Source organism: Stigmatopora argus, chromosome 2 (assembly GCF_051989625.1).
Source record: "Stigmatopora argus isolate UIUO_Sarg chromosome 2, RoL_Sarg_1.0, whole genome shotgun sequence".
NCBI classification, from domain to species: Eukaryota; Metazoa; Chordata; class Actinopteri; order Syngnathiformes; family Syngnathidae; genus Stigmatopora; species Stigmatopora argus.
In genome coordinates, this window is record NC_135388.1 from 14,296,909 (window position 1) to 14,315,000 (window position 18,092).

At 36.8% G+C, this 18,092-nt stretch overlaps 1 protein-coding gene across 4 annotated transcripts in view; it reads left to right on the forward strand.

Moving 5' to 3' along the window:
• LOC144064303 (protein diaphanous homolog 3-like) overlaps nt 1-18,092 on the forward strand; it is a 73,448-nt gene that overhangs the window by 28,210 nt on the left and 27,146 nt on the right. For all 4 annotated transcript variants that reach the window (XM_077586742.1, XM_077586724.1, XM_077586734.1 and 1 more), the window contains 9 exons: nt 263-357; nt 833-934; nt 1,906-2,145; nt 3,344-3,473; nt 3,882-4,006; nt 5,049-5,213; nt 7,560-7,695; nt 9,576-9,671; nt 10,052-10,111. In XM_077586742.1, coding sequence (XP_077442868.1) covers nt 263-357; nt 833-934; nt 1,906-2,145; nt 3,344-3,473; nt 3,882-4,006; nt 5,049-5,213; nt 7,560-7,695; nt 9,576-9,671; nt 10,052-10,111 — 1,149 coding nt within the window. The remainder of the gene's footprint in view (nt 1-262; nt 358-832; nt 935-1,905; nt 2,146-3,343; nt 3,474-3,881; nt 4,007-5,048; nt 5,214-7,559; nt 7,696-9,575; nt 9,672-10,051; nt 10,112-18,092) is intronic.

An 18,092-nucleotide genomic window follows, 5' to 3' on the forward strand; every position in this document is an offset into this window, starting at 1 on the left:
CACATTGCAATAGCAATGGAAAAGGTTAAGAATGTTTGTGTCATGTTTGTTCTACAGAAACCATATTAAAATAAAAATATATATTTCTCTCCCCCAATTTCAAACATTTTTGAAAAAGCTCCAGGGAGCCTCTAGGGCAGCGCCAAAGAGCCCCATGCGGAACCCATGTTTTCCGACCGACAACCAATGCAAAAAATTTGGAAATGTGGCATTTTTTGCAACATTAGTTCTCAATTTTCTTTTCAAACCTGTTTCTTTCCAGCAATTTTTCTGGGTTCTTTCCGTATGCCTTACAAAGACATTTGTCAGATGATATTGGAGGTTGATGAAGAGCACCTAACTGAACCAATGATTCAGGTGGGGTAATATTTTAGATCATATTTTGTTGGTTACACAATTGTCTACGCAAGAATGTTATTTTACTTTTTAAAACATTAGATGCATACTAAGTAATCACTTTAGGAGGTGTTATTTTTTAGGTATTTTGTCAATGGTAGAATGTTTTTTTTATTTCAGTGTGGCCAGGCCAACAGCGGTAATGCCTGATTATTGCCAAGAAACAAATTAATCTGCCTTTTAACAATCAGTGAAAGTGAATAAAAGATTTTTCCACTGTAGAATTGAATAGCATTCAAATAGCATAAAATAACTGTGCTTCTCAGTATCATGTTTTAGTCAGCACAAGCACTACTCTTTTTTTTTTGGAGAAGATATAGTATTTAGGTATTAAGAGCTAGAAAATGTAGTTGTTAAAAGCAATATACACAGCTTTGTCCTACTGTTTTTTTACCCATTTGTACCTAAAATTTCTTTTTCCCTTTTATTTTTATAGAACCTTGTGAAACACTTACCTGAGCAGGAGCAGCTGAATACTTTGGCGAAGTACAAGAATGATTATCCAAATTTGTCAGAACCAGAGCAGTTTGGTGTAATTGTGAGTGTTCAGGAAATATTCTTTTTTCAATTACTATGCTTGCTTGTAGAGTCTAAGGTTGGAAATTTAAGATATTTAACATTTAGTAGATCCGATGTTAATGGAGCCCATGATACTTCATGTCGGGTCCCTCCTTTTCTCTCACTCACGGGGCTGTGTTATGGTGCTTTACCCTTGAACCCTTTGAACTTGAAGGGGAAAATCTCATGTTCTTCAGGACGTACCTTCTCCTCTGACCAACTTTCAATACTGTATTCTAACTCGTCACACGAACACGAGTATACTCGTCTACCTACTCGTTTTTCATTGAGTCACGCGCCCTCTGCCCTGCCTTTACGTCATTTTTAAAAGCGCTGATCGATAACATTACATAAATCCTTCTTTTTTTGTACAGTTATGGATATCTGTGTTTCTTGAGAGTTTATTTCAGCATACTCTTTGAAAAGATTCAACAATTCAATGTGTAAAAATCAGTGATCGCATACATTCTGTGGTTAGCGCCATCTTAATTTAATTTGGTCCCGGAGCAATATTTGTAGTTGGTATTGTATTTGGCCAAAATATCCCCTTTCATAGTAGGAACAGACACGGACAACGGCATTTCTTTTCATACACTTTTTTGGGGAATCCCAAACCCTAAAGACAGCTGCTGTTAACACTAATGGAAGCTGAACCTCCCACACCAACCCAACACTCAACCACAATCCATGTATTTTCCGGGTCATGGGCCTCAACGCAATATTTTTCAATTTGCTCTAATTGTGTGAGAGTGGTAATCCAACGCAGCCTATTGTATATTAAATTTTCTTGCTCTATATGGACAGTAAGTCTATAATTAACTTAACAGTCCTCGGTCCCAAATCAAATCAATGTCAGCATCGTTTATGCCTACCTAGCATTACCAGCACATAATGCAAGGATTTACGATACTGAAACTTTTTTTATGTCTTCTTGTTTGTCTCGTCTCCCAGATGAGCAGTGTAAAGCGGCTAAAACCTCGACTTAACCATATCCTCTTCCGACTACAGTTTGACGAGCAGGTAAATAATATTCGGCCTGATATTCTGGCTGTAAATTCTGCTTGTGATGAAGTCAGGACAAGCCACTCCTTTGGCTGCTTGTTGGAACTTGTGCTGCTCCTGGGCAATTACTTGAATGCAGGTTCCCGAAATGCCCAATCCTTTGGCTTCGACCTAAGCTCCCTCTGCAAGGTAAGCATTGACCTTTCTGTGAAAAGTTTATTTACAAATGCAGGCTAATTGAATGTAACCACATGATTTTCTGTCATTTCCATCCATAATATTAGAAGCAAAAGGGAACCTAGTATAAATGACCATGTGAAAGATGGTTGATAAAAGTATTGAAGCATGTAAATTGCACACTTTATTACCACTATAATAATAGAGAAAATACCAATAAATTCAAAATAATTGTACTGCTCATGAACACAACCATTATGTGACAAACTTAACGTCAGTCAGAGCACGTGCGTACAATACATGAACAGATAGACTCAAAACAGTTACAGAGTAAGTAAAATATGCCCACAGTCTTGATTTCTTTTCCTGTGCCTGTTCAATCTATCACTTATGTTCTCCTTTCTCTCAAACAGAGCCCACTTCATTTAAAGCTTCTTTTGTTTATAGCCATGCTTAGCATTGTTGGTAGACAGGACAATCTGAGATATGTTTGATTGGTTAAAACATTACTATGACTGTTTTGCCTACTTCTTATAAATCTTGGCTTTTATTTACAATTCTCCTGCCACTATTAAACATGGGAAACATTAAATTCTTTGTTTTTTCAATTCATCAAACAAGATTATTTCTGCTGGGTTGTAGATGATAGAGGATATCTCTTGTGCGGTGACATGAGCTGCAAAAAATAGTGCAAAATGTCTCCAAGCCTTCATATTACATAATTAATTGAGTTAATAGTTTTTGTTCTTAGTCATTGTTGGCAAATCTTTGCCAAGAACGATGAGGACTTGGCCAATATCTGTCAATTTTACATGAGATGGAGACAGATCAGTCATTTTTTTTTTCCACACGAGAGTAATGATGACAGAGCAGACTATAATCCGTGGGTAGGAAACGCATCCATCTTTAGCTGCACAATCCCCATAGCAAGCATTCATCACTGCCGTTATTCCGGGCTCTTAAATGTGTCCTCTCAATACTTTGTTCCAATACATAACTTATTTATTGTATGTGTCTACTTGAGAAATTAGTTTAACAGTAACAGTTGAATTTTTGGCAGGTTTCTTTTAGATGCTAATTCTCAATGAATACCAAATGTACAAGGCATAAGTTCGTTCATATTGTAGGTTTTTCTCTTTGTGTCAGGTGGAGGCAGCAAAGGTGTAGGTACTTCTACTCTTAATACTTTGTGGTTCTCTCTTATTAACAGTTAAAAGATACAAAGTCTTCTGACCAGAAGACCACATTACTCCATTTCCTGGCACAAATATGTGAGGAGGAATTTCCAGATGTAATAAAATTTGTTGATGACCTGCAAAATGTGGACCGAGCAAGCAGAGGTAATTGTGCAGATTCACACTTAGGTCATCTTATTTAGTATTTGAAAGTCCTGTAAGGTCAAAGTAAAATAAATAGATTGTTGGATTTGGTGAACGTAAAGATTATGAACAAAAAATAAGGCTTTTACAACACTTTCTCCTGCAGAAGAGGAGGCAGTGCTCCTGACTTCTGCCATTTTCATCTGTCTTCCGGTTGCAATTTTTTTTTAAAATAATTAATAGCGGGGGGAAAATGCAAAGTAGTGAATTTGCGATAAGTGAAGACGCGATAATCGAGGGATTACTGTATTTTTTTACGCAATTGAATCTGCCTTTTAATTTATTTTTTCTCTTTCTTTGGCACTTTTATGTACTTTTTTGTGCTTTTATGAATCTGCTTGTGCCTGAGTGCAGCTTGGTGTGTTTTAGTGTCTGCAGAGAATTTGGAAAAAAGCCTCAGGCAGATGGAAAGGCAGCTGTTGCAGCTGGAGAGAGACCTCGACACTTTTTCTTCCCCTGACAACCCCAGTGACATGTTCTTCAGTAAAATGGTTATATCCTTTACATAAATTTTGCAGTCATATTCAATAGATCATATTCTCAGTACTATATTTAAGATATATGAAATAGTTTAAAAGTATATCATTTATCTTATTTTCTGAAATATTTATATTACACTCTCAAAACATTTTTTGACAAAAAAAGGAAAGTTATAAAAGGTTTTTATTTTATTTATCATATTGCCTTAATTAACTGAAGTTTTATTAGTGTTCAAGAGGAAACCAGACATTCATTTGACCAATACGTTTTGGTAAAATTGCTCATGTAAGTGCAGAGCTATTATATAGTGTGCAGCAAACGTGCCCTATATGTCAATAGTGATCAACTAATAAATTTCAGAATTTGAGTTTATCATATCCTAGTTTTTAACTGGTGCACTTTTGGCGATGGTAGCCTGGTAATTATGTAAAGCCTTTTTGTCTCGATTCCCATTCGATTGGCACCGTGTCTACATGCAAACTAACTAGCTAACACCTGTATAGTTTACTGCAGTTTAACCCAAAAAACAAGCCAACTAATTGGGCACGACATTGGGATGTTGATCAAAGCAGTTTTGAGAATTTTTTTGGGGATAAAAACAACAAAATAGACTACTTACCTGCTATGTGGACCAAACTCTGAAACCGGTCTTAGAGGGACCTGAGCCCATAGTTCCGGTACCCCATACTCCCATAGTAGCCCCCACAAGACTCCCCGTCGTACACGGTCAAATGCCTTTTCTAAGTCCACAAAGCACATGTAGATTGGTCGGGCGAACTCCCAACCAGCTAACTAGCTAAGATGTGTTTGGGGATTAGAATACATACTGATCATGCACACAGATATGACTTTTGGTTGCCGTTTTCTGGAAATAGTGACTTTAAGTATACTTCCACTATTACACCTTTTTTTCAATTTGTGTATTCAGTTTTTCTCCAGGATGCACATGATAAAAAGGGTTGTCTGTATGTATCTTGAAATTCATGCTCAAGAATTTCCATTGGTCATATGCTCATTGCATGATGAATTTGTGCTGGACTTAACTAACACCTTCACAGCTTCACCAAACTGGCACGTGAGCAGTATGACAAACTGGTGACCATGCAAAGAAACATGGAGACACTTTACCTAAATCTCTTGGATTATTTTGCTATTGATCCTAAGAAAACATCAGTGGATGAGTTCTTCACGGATCTCAGCAACTTCCGTACAATGTTCATAGTGAGTAAACTGATACATTATATGCTCTTTTGCACAAAATCATTTACAAAGGAACAAAACTTGTTCATGTCATATTGTTTTCTATACCAACTGAAGCAAATGAATAGGTAAATGTTTTGAAACTAGGTCACTGATTGGTTGTAAAAGTGAAAAAGGTACTGTAAAGTCAAATTAAAATGAATAAATTATTGGATTGGGCGAAAGTAAAGACTACTTAAAAACCCTGACACATTTTAATGAATTAAAATATATATATATATTACATGAATAAGGCTTTTCCTATCACTGCTATTCTGAAGGCTGTCTATCACACTCCTGGTGCTTGCTAAAGTTAATGCTAATGCATTATAATGGAACACGTCAACTTATACCCACTGTTGTCAAGATATCACCGCTGGCCATGGTGCTGAATTTAGGGGGTGCTGTCTTTATCCCACTTCTGACAGTAAGTTGTTGCTGATTTTATTTTAGGATTTTATAGAGGATTATGGTAGCGCAAAGCATCCACAAACCGAGAATACTAACCGTTCAAATAAAGGTGCGGGGTGGGGCATACAAAGGTCTCCATTTTTGTGGCCCTTCATGAAGTCTTTTTTTAATCTTATTTCTTTAGATAACATCACCATGTTGCTTAGTGCATTGTGAAAGGCATTTTTGGCATTGGTCCTTTTGATATTCTCCATTGGCCACCCTAGTCCAAAAATGGATTGGAGCCACGTATTTTTTTTTTTTTTTTTTTTAAGCAATTCTTGAAAAATATCTGCTGTTTCCCACAAATCATCCTGCCTCCGTGTAGTTTTAATCAAAAGAAGACATTGCTTCCCTTCAGATTCATACCCAATCAATGACGGGCTAGGACACACACGTAGATAGCGGCGCATGTTGTTGTCGGTTGACATGCAGTTGTGCCCCGTGTTAGATTTCAGCTCAATGGTAGTGTCTTTCGCATTTTGGCATCACACAACACCTTGTGTGTTTCTCGACCATTTTTATCTAAAGCCCTTAGTAAGTTGTTCAAAAGGTGTCTTCCCAAAGTCATCCTGCTAGAAGCCAAGGCTAGGTCAACAAATGTAGACACGCAGTAAATTACAGCACAGTAACCCGTAGGTCAAATCTGTGTCAGCATTTACCTTGCTGTACCAAGGTCCATGCTAATAGGTTTGTTCCGTTTTGAGATCACTACATTTAATGAACTGAGCATTGAACTCCAAATTTATGCTGTATTCTGAAAATATGGGTGCATGTTTGGAAAAGCGAAGCTATTTTGCCTCATAAAAAATAAAAAATAAAAATAAAAAAAACCAGCAAAGTGACAAGTGCATACAAAGGCACACACAATCTAGGACACACATGCAGCATGCTCACTCACCCGTAGGAAGGAGACCCAGGGCGAGGCCGCACATCTGACAGGAATCCAATTGAGCGTGTCTAATGGCAGACATCCACGAGAAGGGGGGGATCAGAGCTTGAGTGATGAAGGAAAGCTGAAGGCGATATCCTCTTTGTCTGACTCGCTCTGCCTCATCACTCTATTAGAATGTTGTATTTATAATACGACGTGACTCTTGAACTTTTCGCAATAATGGAATACTGACCACTTATCAGGGGTTCCTAGCTCGCTTTTTTGTTTTTTTGTTTCTCTATATATAATCTGTTATTGTTATGAAGGTTCCCAAACATTCAAACCTAGGCAATTGACTAAATTGAATGGAATTAGATCATTAAGCAGTTGTTACAAAGATAAATGAATTGTTGGATTATTATTTTTTTTGTTACAGGAACATTAAAAAAGATTGGTAGCCAAAAATGGTACAGCAACCAGTAATAATGGCAGACTTTTAAACGGAAACTCGGAGAAAAACACTTGTTCTTGTAGTACAAGTACACTCAAGTATATAGTAACATGTAGAAGTACACATGTAGAATAACTGCACATACCTGTAGAACAAGTGCACATATATGTAGTAAAATCACACGCGTGTAAAACAAGTAAACACATTTTTTGTTTTGGTACTTGTAATACCAGCACACACAGTACTTGTAGCACAAGTACACGCGAGTGCGCATACTTGTCATAGAAGTACGTGCTCGTAGTACAAGTAAAAAAAAAAAATCATAACCTTTATGTAATAACTACAGAATCATTGTAATGAATCATGTATATATGATGACCAAAAAAACCCTAAATTACATGACCAACGTATGAATCTTTGGAGTGGAAAAAGGACATAACAAATTTCCTAATGAATTACAAATCACACCCAATGGTGGAAATCACCTTTACGCTATCGTTATTCGACCAAATGTTTATTCTCAATCTGGTTATTTATTTCTCTTATTTTACAGCAAGCACTCAAAGACAATATGATGCGTAAGGAGTCTGAAGAAAAACAGAGGAGAGCGCAGGCAGCAAAAGAAAAGGCTGAGCGTGAAAAGCAGGAGAGACAGCAGAAGAAGAGCGGCTTGATTGAACTTAACGCAGGTAGACATCATTCAATCTTTTCCCGTCAATTCATGCATGCTGTTGTTGTTCCTCATTTGATTTCTTTATGCTAATCATTCTAGGAATAAATTACAAGTTTAATTTTTCACAGTGAATTAAAAAAAACTCCAGCTCATCTCCCTTTTTAGTTTTGTTCAGTTGTAGAGGTGTGAACACATTAAACTGTGGGCCAAATCAAATTAAAACACAATTTTCATAATTCAATCCGTCTCGCTGTATTCTCTACATGAGCAAATATACGTCTTTACCTTAAATAGTTTAGTAGATGCTCCTCTTTGAATTGTGAGATGCGGGTCCATCCCATCTACACCAACAAAACATTTGTTGTCAAAATGTACTCATAAATGGATAAATGTTTCACTCCAAATATGTGTTATCTAAGACAGATTCTGGAGAGAGAAAAATCTAGTGCTCCGATTATCTCATCGCATTTTTGATTTACATTGTCTTTTTATGTAATGCACATCATAGCTATACAAATTTGTGTACTTACTACTTCAAACATTCCCATGATTGTGCCCTTCGGTGATAATTTAGCACAAAATTTAGAACATGCTGTTCAACTTCCAGTTGTTTTATGGTTTGAATTATCCTTCCCCTTTGGAGTGTTGCTGATGCCAAAAAAAAATGGTTCAACAACGCACCCTCCAGACCTATTTTCAGTGCCAAAACCAGGGCTGGAAGAGCCAATCAGTACCAGTATTGCCAACATTGGCCAACTATTCTAGCATGCCTGGAGACAGTGTAAACATGCATAAAACCACAACTGTTGTTTCTGCCAAGGTGCTGTCATATATTTGACTGACTATAATATCAAAACTTTTGTTGAGTAGCAAGGTTTAACCCAGATACTCAGAAATTTTACAGACTTTAGTAAAAAATAAATAATAATTACTTGAGGTGTAAATCTTTTATTCAAAAGCATTTTTATATCGAGTCACAGTAAATGGTCCGAGTCAGGAATGATTAATTTAAGAAAATGTAAACATTTCAGTTTTCTTCGGTCCCATTCTGGTATGATTAATTTAAAAAATGTAAACATTTCAATCTTATTCGGTTCAATATAAAAATGACAATTTAACCACAAATACTTTGTTACTGAAGGGGAAAAAATCGGAAAATACAATTTTAAAAAAATATAATTTTATTTCTGAGTATTAATGTCCGAAAGACAATCTTGGAAGTTGAAAGTTTCAGTTGCTTCTTCCCCAGTCTGTTTGTTTTCTCCATTCTCTTTCTGATTGAATATATGTAAGTGGCTTTACTGTCTGAAACACTTGCTACCTGTGATGAATTGTCCTGGCAAGCAAGACAATTTTAGACGTTAAGGAGAGTTGGGCCTGTACAGAAATCCATGCTACTTCTTGCTTTGAGTAATGATGGCGAACAAGACGTGAGCATGAACCGAAGCTGAACTTCTGTGAACGACAAATGATGAAAAAGCACAGACCTGTTTTTAGCAAAGTGTTTGTTTGAGGAAAATGCTATTACCATCTTATACCTCATGTTGATTTAGGTTTGAACACGTTTTGTCAGTAGGATTTTAGTATTTGTAATTGAAAAATCTTTTCTTGTTCATTCAATATGTTTCTGATACTCTGTCAGCAAACTCACTACATAACCACAGCAATTGTAACCCAAGCAACTTAAAATATGTACTCCAATTCTAAAATTGCGTTTTTGGATTTTCATGGAAAAATAGCTAATTAACAAAAATCTCAAACTCAGGTGTTGACAGCATGATCTAAATTTAAAAGCGATATGGAATGCATGTTATTTGACAGCAATCTTCCTTCATACCTAGCATATCTAGTTTTCTTCACTTCTTCAATAACCCTTTATTGTTCTTGGGGTTTCAGAGAATGATGAGACAGGTGTGATGGATTGTCTGCTAGAAGCCCTACAATCAGGAGCTGCATTCAGAGACCGCAGGAAGAGAGCACCAAGACCCAGAGGTAAGTATCCCTTTTTTCCCATATACACACTTAGGACTCCTTCCAGATAGAACAGGGTTGTTTGTGCAAAGCCCAGCCTGTTAGCCAGTGAAAAAAGGCCCTTTTAAATAGAAAATAAATTGTGAATGGATCAAAAAAATTCAAAGCTTAATCATGACCCCCAAAATTTAAATTGACTTGGCAGGCAATGAACGATTGATTAGTAACTCTAAAAAAGACATCACCTGAAATGCTACAATTTTTATTTAATATTTTTTAACCACAATCACGTGTTGTACTCTTGAACACCGTGTTTCTTACTCCAATTTGTTATGAATGTTCAAACTTTACTCACTCTTCCAGTGTATTTTGGCATTGAGTTTTCACTGGCTCCCTTGCAGATAACAAGCAGACCATCAGCCCCGGCTCCTACCGTCAGGTTCTAAGGCCTGTTGATCATGGTAAAGCAGAAAGCAAAAATCTATTTAGCCAAAGCCTCCGGCATGGTCAACACTATCTTCTTGATCTCATAAATCATCCTTAACTGATTCCTTCTTTGCATGTAATGGGAACTGTGTTCCTTGTGTCTGCTTACTTTCGTGGTCATCTATCATACTGTGATGCTGTGTTTGTTGCGCAGCTTGTATGACTGGCCAGTTTTTGGCAGTGGGATTTTACATCAAAGAAAAATACATCAGGGAACGCTGAGTCAAGCCTTTAACTTCTGCTTGTGCATTCTCCTTTTGCCATTGTTTGTCGAAATTTTCACTTTCATGTGCAGGTCCTAATGGGAAATGCGCTCTTTCGTTAGGCAAAACACTACCGCTTTCATCCACTGGTATCGTCAAAATAAAATTTGTATTTGTATTCTTGCCATTTAACTTGTTTAGGTATATATTCCACCAAAAAACAATGTAAGGCACACTCCTAAAATCCAAACATGTCTTTTTCCATGTACATTTACAAATGATTCAGCAGAACAATACAAATTATTCCTGTCAAACTATGCATACCTTACATATTAGGGTTGCTCAAAAGTAACTAACTACAATTAATCAATTTATGATTAATATGTCTGTTTTTCACCTTTATTCTGAGACTATTAATCACACGCTCATCAAAATTGGTGGCTCTGTCAACATTTTTTTTTAAATTCAATCATAATTAACAATTGTCATCGTCGCCACAATCTGAATTGGTAGAAATCTGACGGCCTGCTCCAAAAATATCAACTACAAAGTTGTGAATCCTCATCACGTGGGTTCGTTCTATATTGGACAGACATAAACCAATTTATTGCGAATTGTAATGATTTCATTGTTTGTCTTTATTTTGCGTTATACATAACACATTTTCGTGAACATTGGGACATACTATCAACAACTCCTATATAACTAACAACCAGGCCTCTTATTCAGAACTTTCACCTCCTATAAAATTAATATTTATTGTTTTTGACAACAAAGCGAATGCCATGTTCATCACTCATGTACTAAATTATTGACTGCCGTGGCGTTAGATTAGATTAGATCAACTAAATTAGGGTTGGTGTTCACATGGATTGTTGTAGTTTGGGTTGAGTTAAACTAGCAGTTGGTGAAGTCCTATCCTTTTGTATGTGGGACTAGGCAGAGAGCTGTTGGTACGTGCATTAGTTATATTTCTTTTAAGCATTTTATGATTGTGAAGGTTGTTCTTAAAACTTTACTATACCAAACCTACACATCTAATTTCTTTCAAAGTTTTTCCGTAAACATGACTGAGCCACTTGGGTTGTAATCTTTTTTTCTCTTTTACCGCATATAATTGAAATTGCAAAGGTATGAGAAACTGCACACATGGATAGTTATTCAAGTTCCCTCTGCCCCCATCATTGATGGAAATGTTAAAGGACTATGCTGTTGTTCTTATTTGGAAACCGACAAACTATAGGGAGATACTAAATGCAGTGTGGGAGGAAAGAGATCAATGTGGCTGCATCAGAAACAGAGAAATTGTGAGACAAAGAAATATTAAAGCAGTTGATATGCCTAAAGTAACAGCATGATGTACATTGTTTGAGTCATTAAATTTCTACACCGCTTATCAGGGCAATGGGGTGCATGAACCTATTTTAGATAGCTTATAGGAAGCTGTAATTTGAGCATTCTAGTATGCTACTTTGTGTGCATGTTTGATAGTTGGTATGATAGTTTTTACAGCAGTTTACATCAGTATCTTATGTATAAAGTTACTGTTCTATAATAACTCCTTTATGGATTGCGAAGGTAAAACCACTTTATCCCTGTTGGCAGCAACTGCCTTGGCCTTGTTGACTTGTTTCTATTCATCAGGCATCTTGCTCAATTCCATACATCCACATCTTAATTTTCTCCATTTAACCATCTGTATTACTCTTTTTGGAATTGATCAATTCAACATTCTCCAATTATGCTTGGTGTGTGGTAGGCCTTATGTTAGCCTTACAATACAAACTAATCAGACTATTTACGAGCTCTACTGGCTGCATCTAGTTGGGGACAAAAATCATCTAGTGATTGTTCAAAAAATTTCAATCTTAACCTTGCAAAGTTAAAAATGCACAGACAGACTAAAAAAACAAACAACTAAAAGAATCAGAGATAATGTGCACGATAAAATTCCAGATTGAGTCGAGCCTAAATATAATAATACAAAAATAATACTTCAGATTTTGCTTTTGTGTAATGTTTGTGTCTACAAATGAGGAGGAACATAGAAGGATACTTGCTCAGTATGTTCAAGAAGTTTAAGATTCCTGGAAATTGCCCTATTACCTTAATCCCTGAAGTCTTAAAGGGATGAATTTGGGCTTTGTTGTAGGTGGCTTTGGTTAGGATAAGGCCCTGGGGCTCCTTGGCTCTCTAAATGGGATTGGGCTCTGCAGAATGATGGATCGATTGTGCTTAGCCAGTAGGAGACTTATTTATATATAAAACAGTCATAGCTTTTAACTGACACTGTATCTCTTTGACAATGTTTCTTCATGCATTGTCTGATAATTGCATTACATTTTTGATAGCTGTCACCTTGAGTTTGGTGAAAGGATGTTAAAGTATATTTAAGCTTTTGAAAGGTCAGAAAAGGAAAGGTCTTACTTGGAAGCTATACAATTATTGATGGGAAGAAGTTATTTCATAGTTATTGTAATCAATGCATTCAATACGCTTGTCACTTGACTGTGTCATTTAAAAACCGTTTGATGTAGGAAATGACAGAATGCAGGACCTATTCCTTGTTTAATGGATAATTATCTGTCTCGGGTGTTGCAGAGGCAAAATGATAGGCACCAAAATAGATCAAGTAAAATGACGTCTGTGATCTCCTTTCCTGGCAGTGCAGTGGAATCAAATAATAAATCACTTAATGTTAAACCACTGCTATTCTTTTATATGCAAACTCAACTTCACACATTGACAGCCCACTGAGTCTCTTTTTTTAATCTTGTCATGTCTTGTATTAAATGTAAGCCATTGCATCTTTGCTTGGTCCCAGTCGCCATGACTGTGAAAGACTGTGAAGACTTTTATGAAGTAGGGTAAAGCAGTTGACTTTGCTTTTAATAAGATTAAATGATCATCTTTGAAGATCTAAGCGCAATAAATAAATATCAATACAAACAACTACAATCACTGCCTCACACAGGGAAGGCCGTGATAAAGGGGTTTTGACAGACACAACACCACAAAAATATTGAGCAAGTGAAAGCAATTGAGTGGAACAGTAGGAAGTTCCAGTGGGAGATCAGTATTTAAGCATGACAGAACAAGAATTGGCCCATTGCAAATGTTGTCCCCTATTCCATCCCATGCTCTGGGCATGAAAACGATGTGTTCTTTAATAACTTTGATGGCAATTCTTAAGATTTTACAAAGAAAATAAGATTTCATTTATATCGTGCAGGACGATGGATGATGGGGAAAAAAAATGCAATTTTCCCACCAGACAGCCCAGTTCTATACACATAAGAGTTGAGTTGACTTTGGGCTGATTTCTTTATGAAGTTCTTACCTCTACTTGAATTTTTTTCCTCCCTTTCTAACTAATGAAACTACCAATGATTTATTACAAGTGCCTGGAGTGCCAGGCGGATCTTAAAGTTTGCAGGTTTGCTTATCAATCAGTGTTTCTCCAACACTTGTACAATCCCTCTCAATATAAACCCAATTGGTTAGCAAAGTAAAATTTAGGTATGCGATCATCATCACCAAACTAATGAAGCGAAAAGAACTCAAAGAAACAGGAAAGCCACACAGTTGCAACCACTGGCATCGGGATTAGGATTACCGTTTTTTTTTTACCATGGTTTTCGACAACAACTGAGCAGCTACCTAGACTTGTTTATAAATTGTACAGCGAGCTTAGGGTTGTGATGGATACTCGGTGTAGGATGTTCAGTCACAAAATGCTAAATGAAAAATATATATGTTAAAAAATCTTAATAAAACACTATCTCTCTTGGTCGTATTCTTGGCTAAGTTTTTGAAAGGTAAATTGCAAATGGACGTCAAAATAACATTAAATAATAAATGGTGGTGTGTATAAGGAATAAATGAATAGTAAGGTGTTTTGCATTAATGCTAATTTTCTACCCCTGTCTGACATAAGAAAAACAAAAAAGCCAGAAGAAAAAAAAAATAGCTGAGCTGTTAATTCGATTGCATTATTTTTCCCCAAGTGACGTTGATACTGATCTGCAGCTCCCTTTTCCCCTTTCGCTGAAAGTAGACACTTGATTCCTTAGAGTCGGGAAATCATAAGCACAAAATATGCTCACATTTTCTCCCCATTGCTTGTAACTGATAATTAGACAGTAGTGTCGGCCAGTTTGTTCCTGATAGTCTGGCAGCCAGTATTGAATAAACATTTGGCTCAGAACTGGCTGTGGGCACATGGCTATCAGTCTTTTTGTGGCGTTATATACACATTATGTGTGTGTTGGCAGCAGACAGAAAAACAAAATAGAGATTTCTCCAAGTCAAACTATTTGCTAACATTTTTGCTTCATGCTGCAAATCATTTTAGGCATATTTTCCCATGTGCCAACTAAGAAAACGTGCTCAGTTTTCTGGCTAGGCAGATCATCCTATCAAGTTAATGTAAGTCTGTCATCACACTATGTTTGGCATAAACTTTAGTTTTTCCCTTTCATACCTGGCCTAGCATGGCCCAGTAAAGAAACATAATCTGTGTAGTTTGTAAGAAAATGCTTTAAAGCTATTTGCTAACTTACCTAGACTCCTAGATTTAGACTCATCTTTCCTGGAGCGTTTTTGTGGAACTTTTAATAAACAGCTTTTCCACGATTGATTATTTAACCTTACTGTATAGATAATACCTTCTATTGATATAACCAAGTTGTATACAGTCATACCTTGAGACTGAGCTCGTATGTTGATTTACTCGTATCTGAAATCAACGTTTCCCATAGAAATGAACTGAATACAGATTAATTTGTTCCCAGCTTCTGAAAAAAACACCGAAAAACAGGATATTACAATGGAAAAAACATTTCTATTGGTTGTAATTCACGATCTACTAACAGAGTAACAAATAACTAGTGGTTATGATGTTTAATAATAAAATGAGGCATTCAATACAACGGGGAGTTCGCGGATGAGCGAGAGAGAGACTTGACAATTAAATTTAACTTAAATGAACTTAGATTCCTATACACAGACTAAAATAAGTTTTAATCTTACATTACACTAAATTTAAACCTTTCTTGTGCAATAACCAAGGCAAAGAGGTTAATGTATTCCATTGCGGCCTTCGAGGCGAACTTCCTGCTTCATACGTATTGGCGAGCCAGCTCAGTCACGCGTACAATACTCATGTTTTTCGATTATTTCGTTCTTAATATCGATTGTGATCATACGCCCTTTCTTCGCACCACCCTTCATTGCACCCACTTGCTTAGGATCCAATATGTTTTCCTTAACTCTGCACTGAATAAAAATGCAACGCTCTGTAGAGATCTTTGCACAAGGGAGATGCGGTGAGAAAGACAGCGCGCTAAAATAATAAGCAGCCTTTCATGGCCTGACCACCTGGCTGTCTCAAATGCTCGTATTTCAAATTTTCTCTCGCATCTCAAGGTGAACATTTGCTCGGAATTTTACCCATATCTCATATTTCTCGTATGTCGGGGCACTCGTATGTCAAGGTATTACTGAATACATATATTGGTCATGTGGTATTTAAAATGTCTCATTATGAGAAACAATTGCCTTAAAAAATACTGAAATATAATGGAGTGCAATATTGAATAATATGAGATGACAGCAAGGAGAAGAAACGAGGGAGAGTAATGTAACATAACCAATCATGCCCCAGTGGTTCTTCTAATCGTGCAAAACAAGGTCACTGTGCTCAAGAGCCAAACTGCCAGACTATGTGCATGCATCTCAGGCATGATGTCTTGCGCTTTCATCCATTATTTCCTTATTGCCAACATTCTGCATTATTGGATCTTTCATTTAACCACACATGGCAAACAAAATTAACAAAACGAACTGCACCCACTAGCCACTGATGTCTTTTTAAGACTTGAACTGTCACACTAGTTGTTGATATTTAATTTTTTGTTTTGTTGATAGCCGCCTCGTGGTGTAGAGGTTTACTCGCCTGACTTTGGTGGAGGCAGGCGGTATGATTGTGAGTGTGGATGGCCCTTTGTCTCTCTGTGTGCCCTACAGCTGACTTGCGACCAGTCTTGGGTGTAGTCTGCCTTTCGCCCGATGTCACCTGGGTTAGGCTCCAGCAGCCCCCGCAACCCTTTCGAGGATGCGCGGTACGGTACGGAAGATGAATGAATGAATCTTGTGGATAGCAGAACTCACATATTGCCTTTATTAAGGTTGGGGTTTCCACTAAGAGCATATAAGATGGGTAGAGAAAATAGCCAAAAATGCGATCATCATTTTTTTATGCAATGACAATATTTATAATGATATGGCAATAGAATGTAAATAAATAACATATGCAGGGACAGCATCCACAGAACAATTTCATTCCTAAATCGATTTTAATTTCAATTATGGGCATACATGTACATGTGTAAAGACGCTAGCTTTACCCAAGTCAATTAACCCTCCAGCTAAGCAACGTTAACGAGCATACCAACGTTATCATAGTCCAAAAGTCAATTTACCATACATTAAAATAATAAAGGAAAACTAAAAAGTACATCTCCTGTTGAAGTCTTGCAATTTTTTGTGCCATAATGGCAAGGAAACTACCATATTTTTCTCAACAACATTTTGTGATAGCATGTCTCATTTTAAAGCATGTATATTAACTTATTAATCAAGATGTAGTATAAAAATGACTTAACATATGCACAAATTGCATATAAATTAATATTGTTGTATATTTTCAGCATGAATATATTGTGGTGTTTATAGTTTTCTTTTAGAAAGAATTTTGTCCAAACAGCATATCACTTTATTAATGGAAATCTGCTGTCTGTCATTAGCAACAAGCACTACTCTTTCGAGTTTACAGTTCCAAATTCCGAATTTCATAGTTATCCGTTTTTATCATAGGTTAAACTTAGATCTAATTTCAAGACAAAAATCAAGAAGGATACTGTATCCTCTACTTGGTGGTTTGTTAAATAATTTTGAAGGACAGCTCAGGGGGTGTGAGAAATACCAGAAACTGAGTTCCTGAAGAAGGAAAAGGGAAACTGTAAGAAGTGAAAAGTTATTTGGCAGAGAAAGAGGACAGACTCTGTGTTTATGGAGAGAGGTTGGTTACCAGATGGTTTTTGTCAGAAAAGGAGGGGAACAGGGTGATAACTGGTGACGAAATGGGGTACGATGTGGCTGTCTGTAATGCGATATGGCAGATGCGATTTTATTTTTAGGACACAAGGCCCCAGAACGATAGGTTTATAGGGTTTTGAGTGGGTTGATCTTTTTAAATATTCAACTTCAATGAAATATAGAGCATGTCTCCAGGCCGTTTGGAATTTATAAGTCTGTTTGGCAGGACTGGTCTTGCATGTTGATATCTGTCAACCAGGCTGAGTGTTTCACACAACCCCTCAGCTGGCAGTGAGAACAATGGCAAAAAGGAACACTTCAAATGAAAAGACAAAAATGTATATAGAAAGCTAATATTTAATCTTATTTCCAATCAAACTGAGGATATAACATTAACCTATTGTCATTGTGTATATACTGAACATTTTTGAGAGAGACGTTATCTCCGGGTACTCCGGTTTCCTCCCACATCCCAAAAAACATGCCGGGTAGGCTGATTGAACACCCTAAATTGCCCTAGGTGAATGGTTGTCCGTCTCCTTGTGCCCTGCGATTGGCTGATGAGCGATTCAGGGTGTCCCACCTGGTGCCAATAGTTAGATAGGATAGGTACCTCCCGCGATCTTGTTCGGATGACGGGTTCAGAAAATGAATG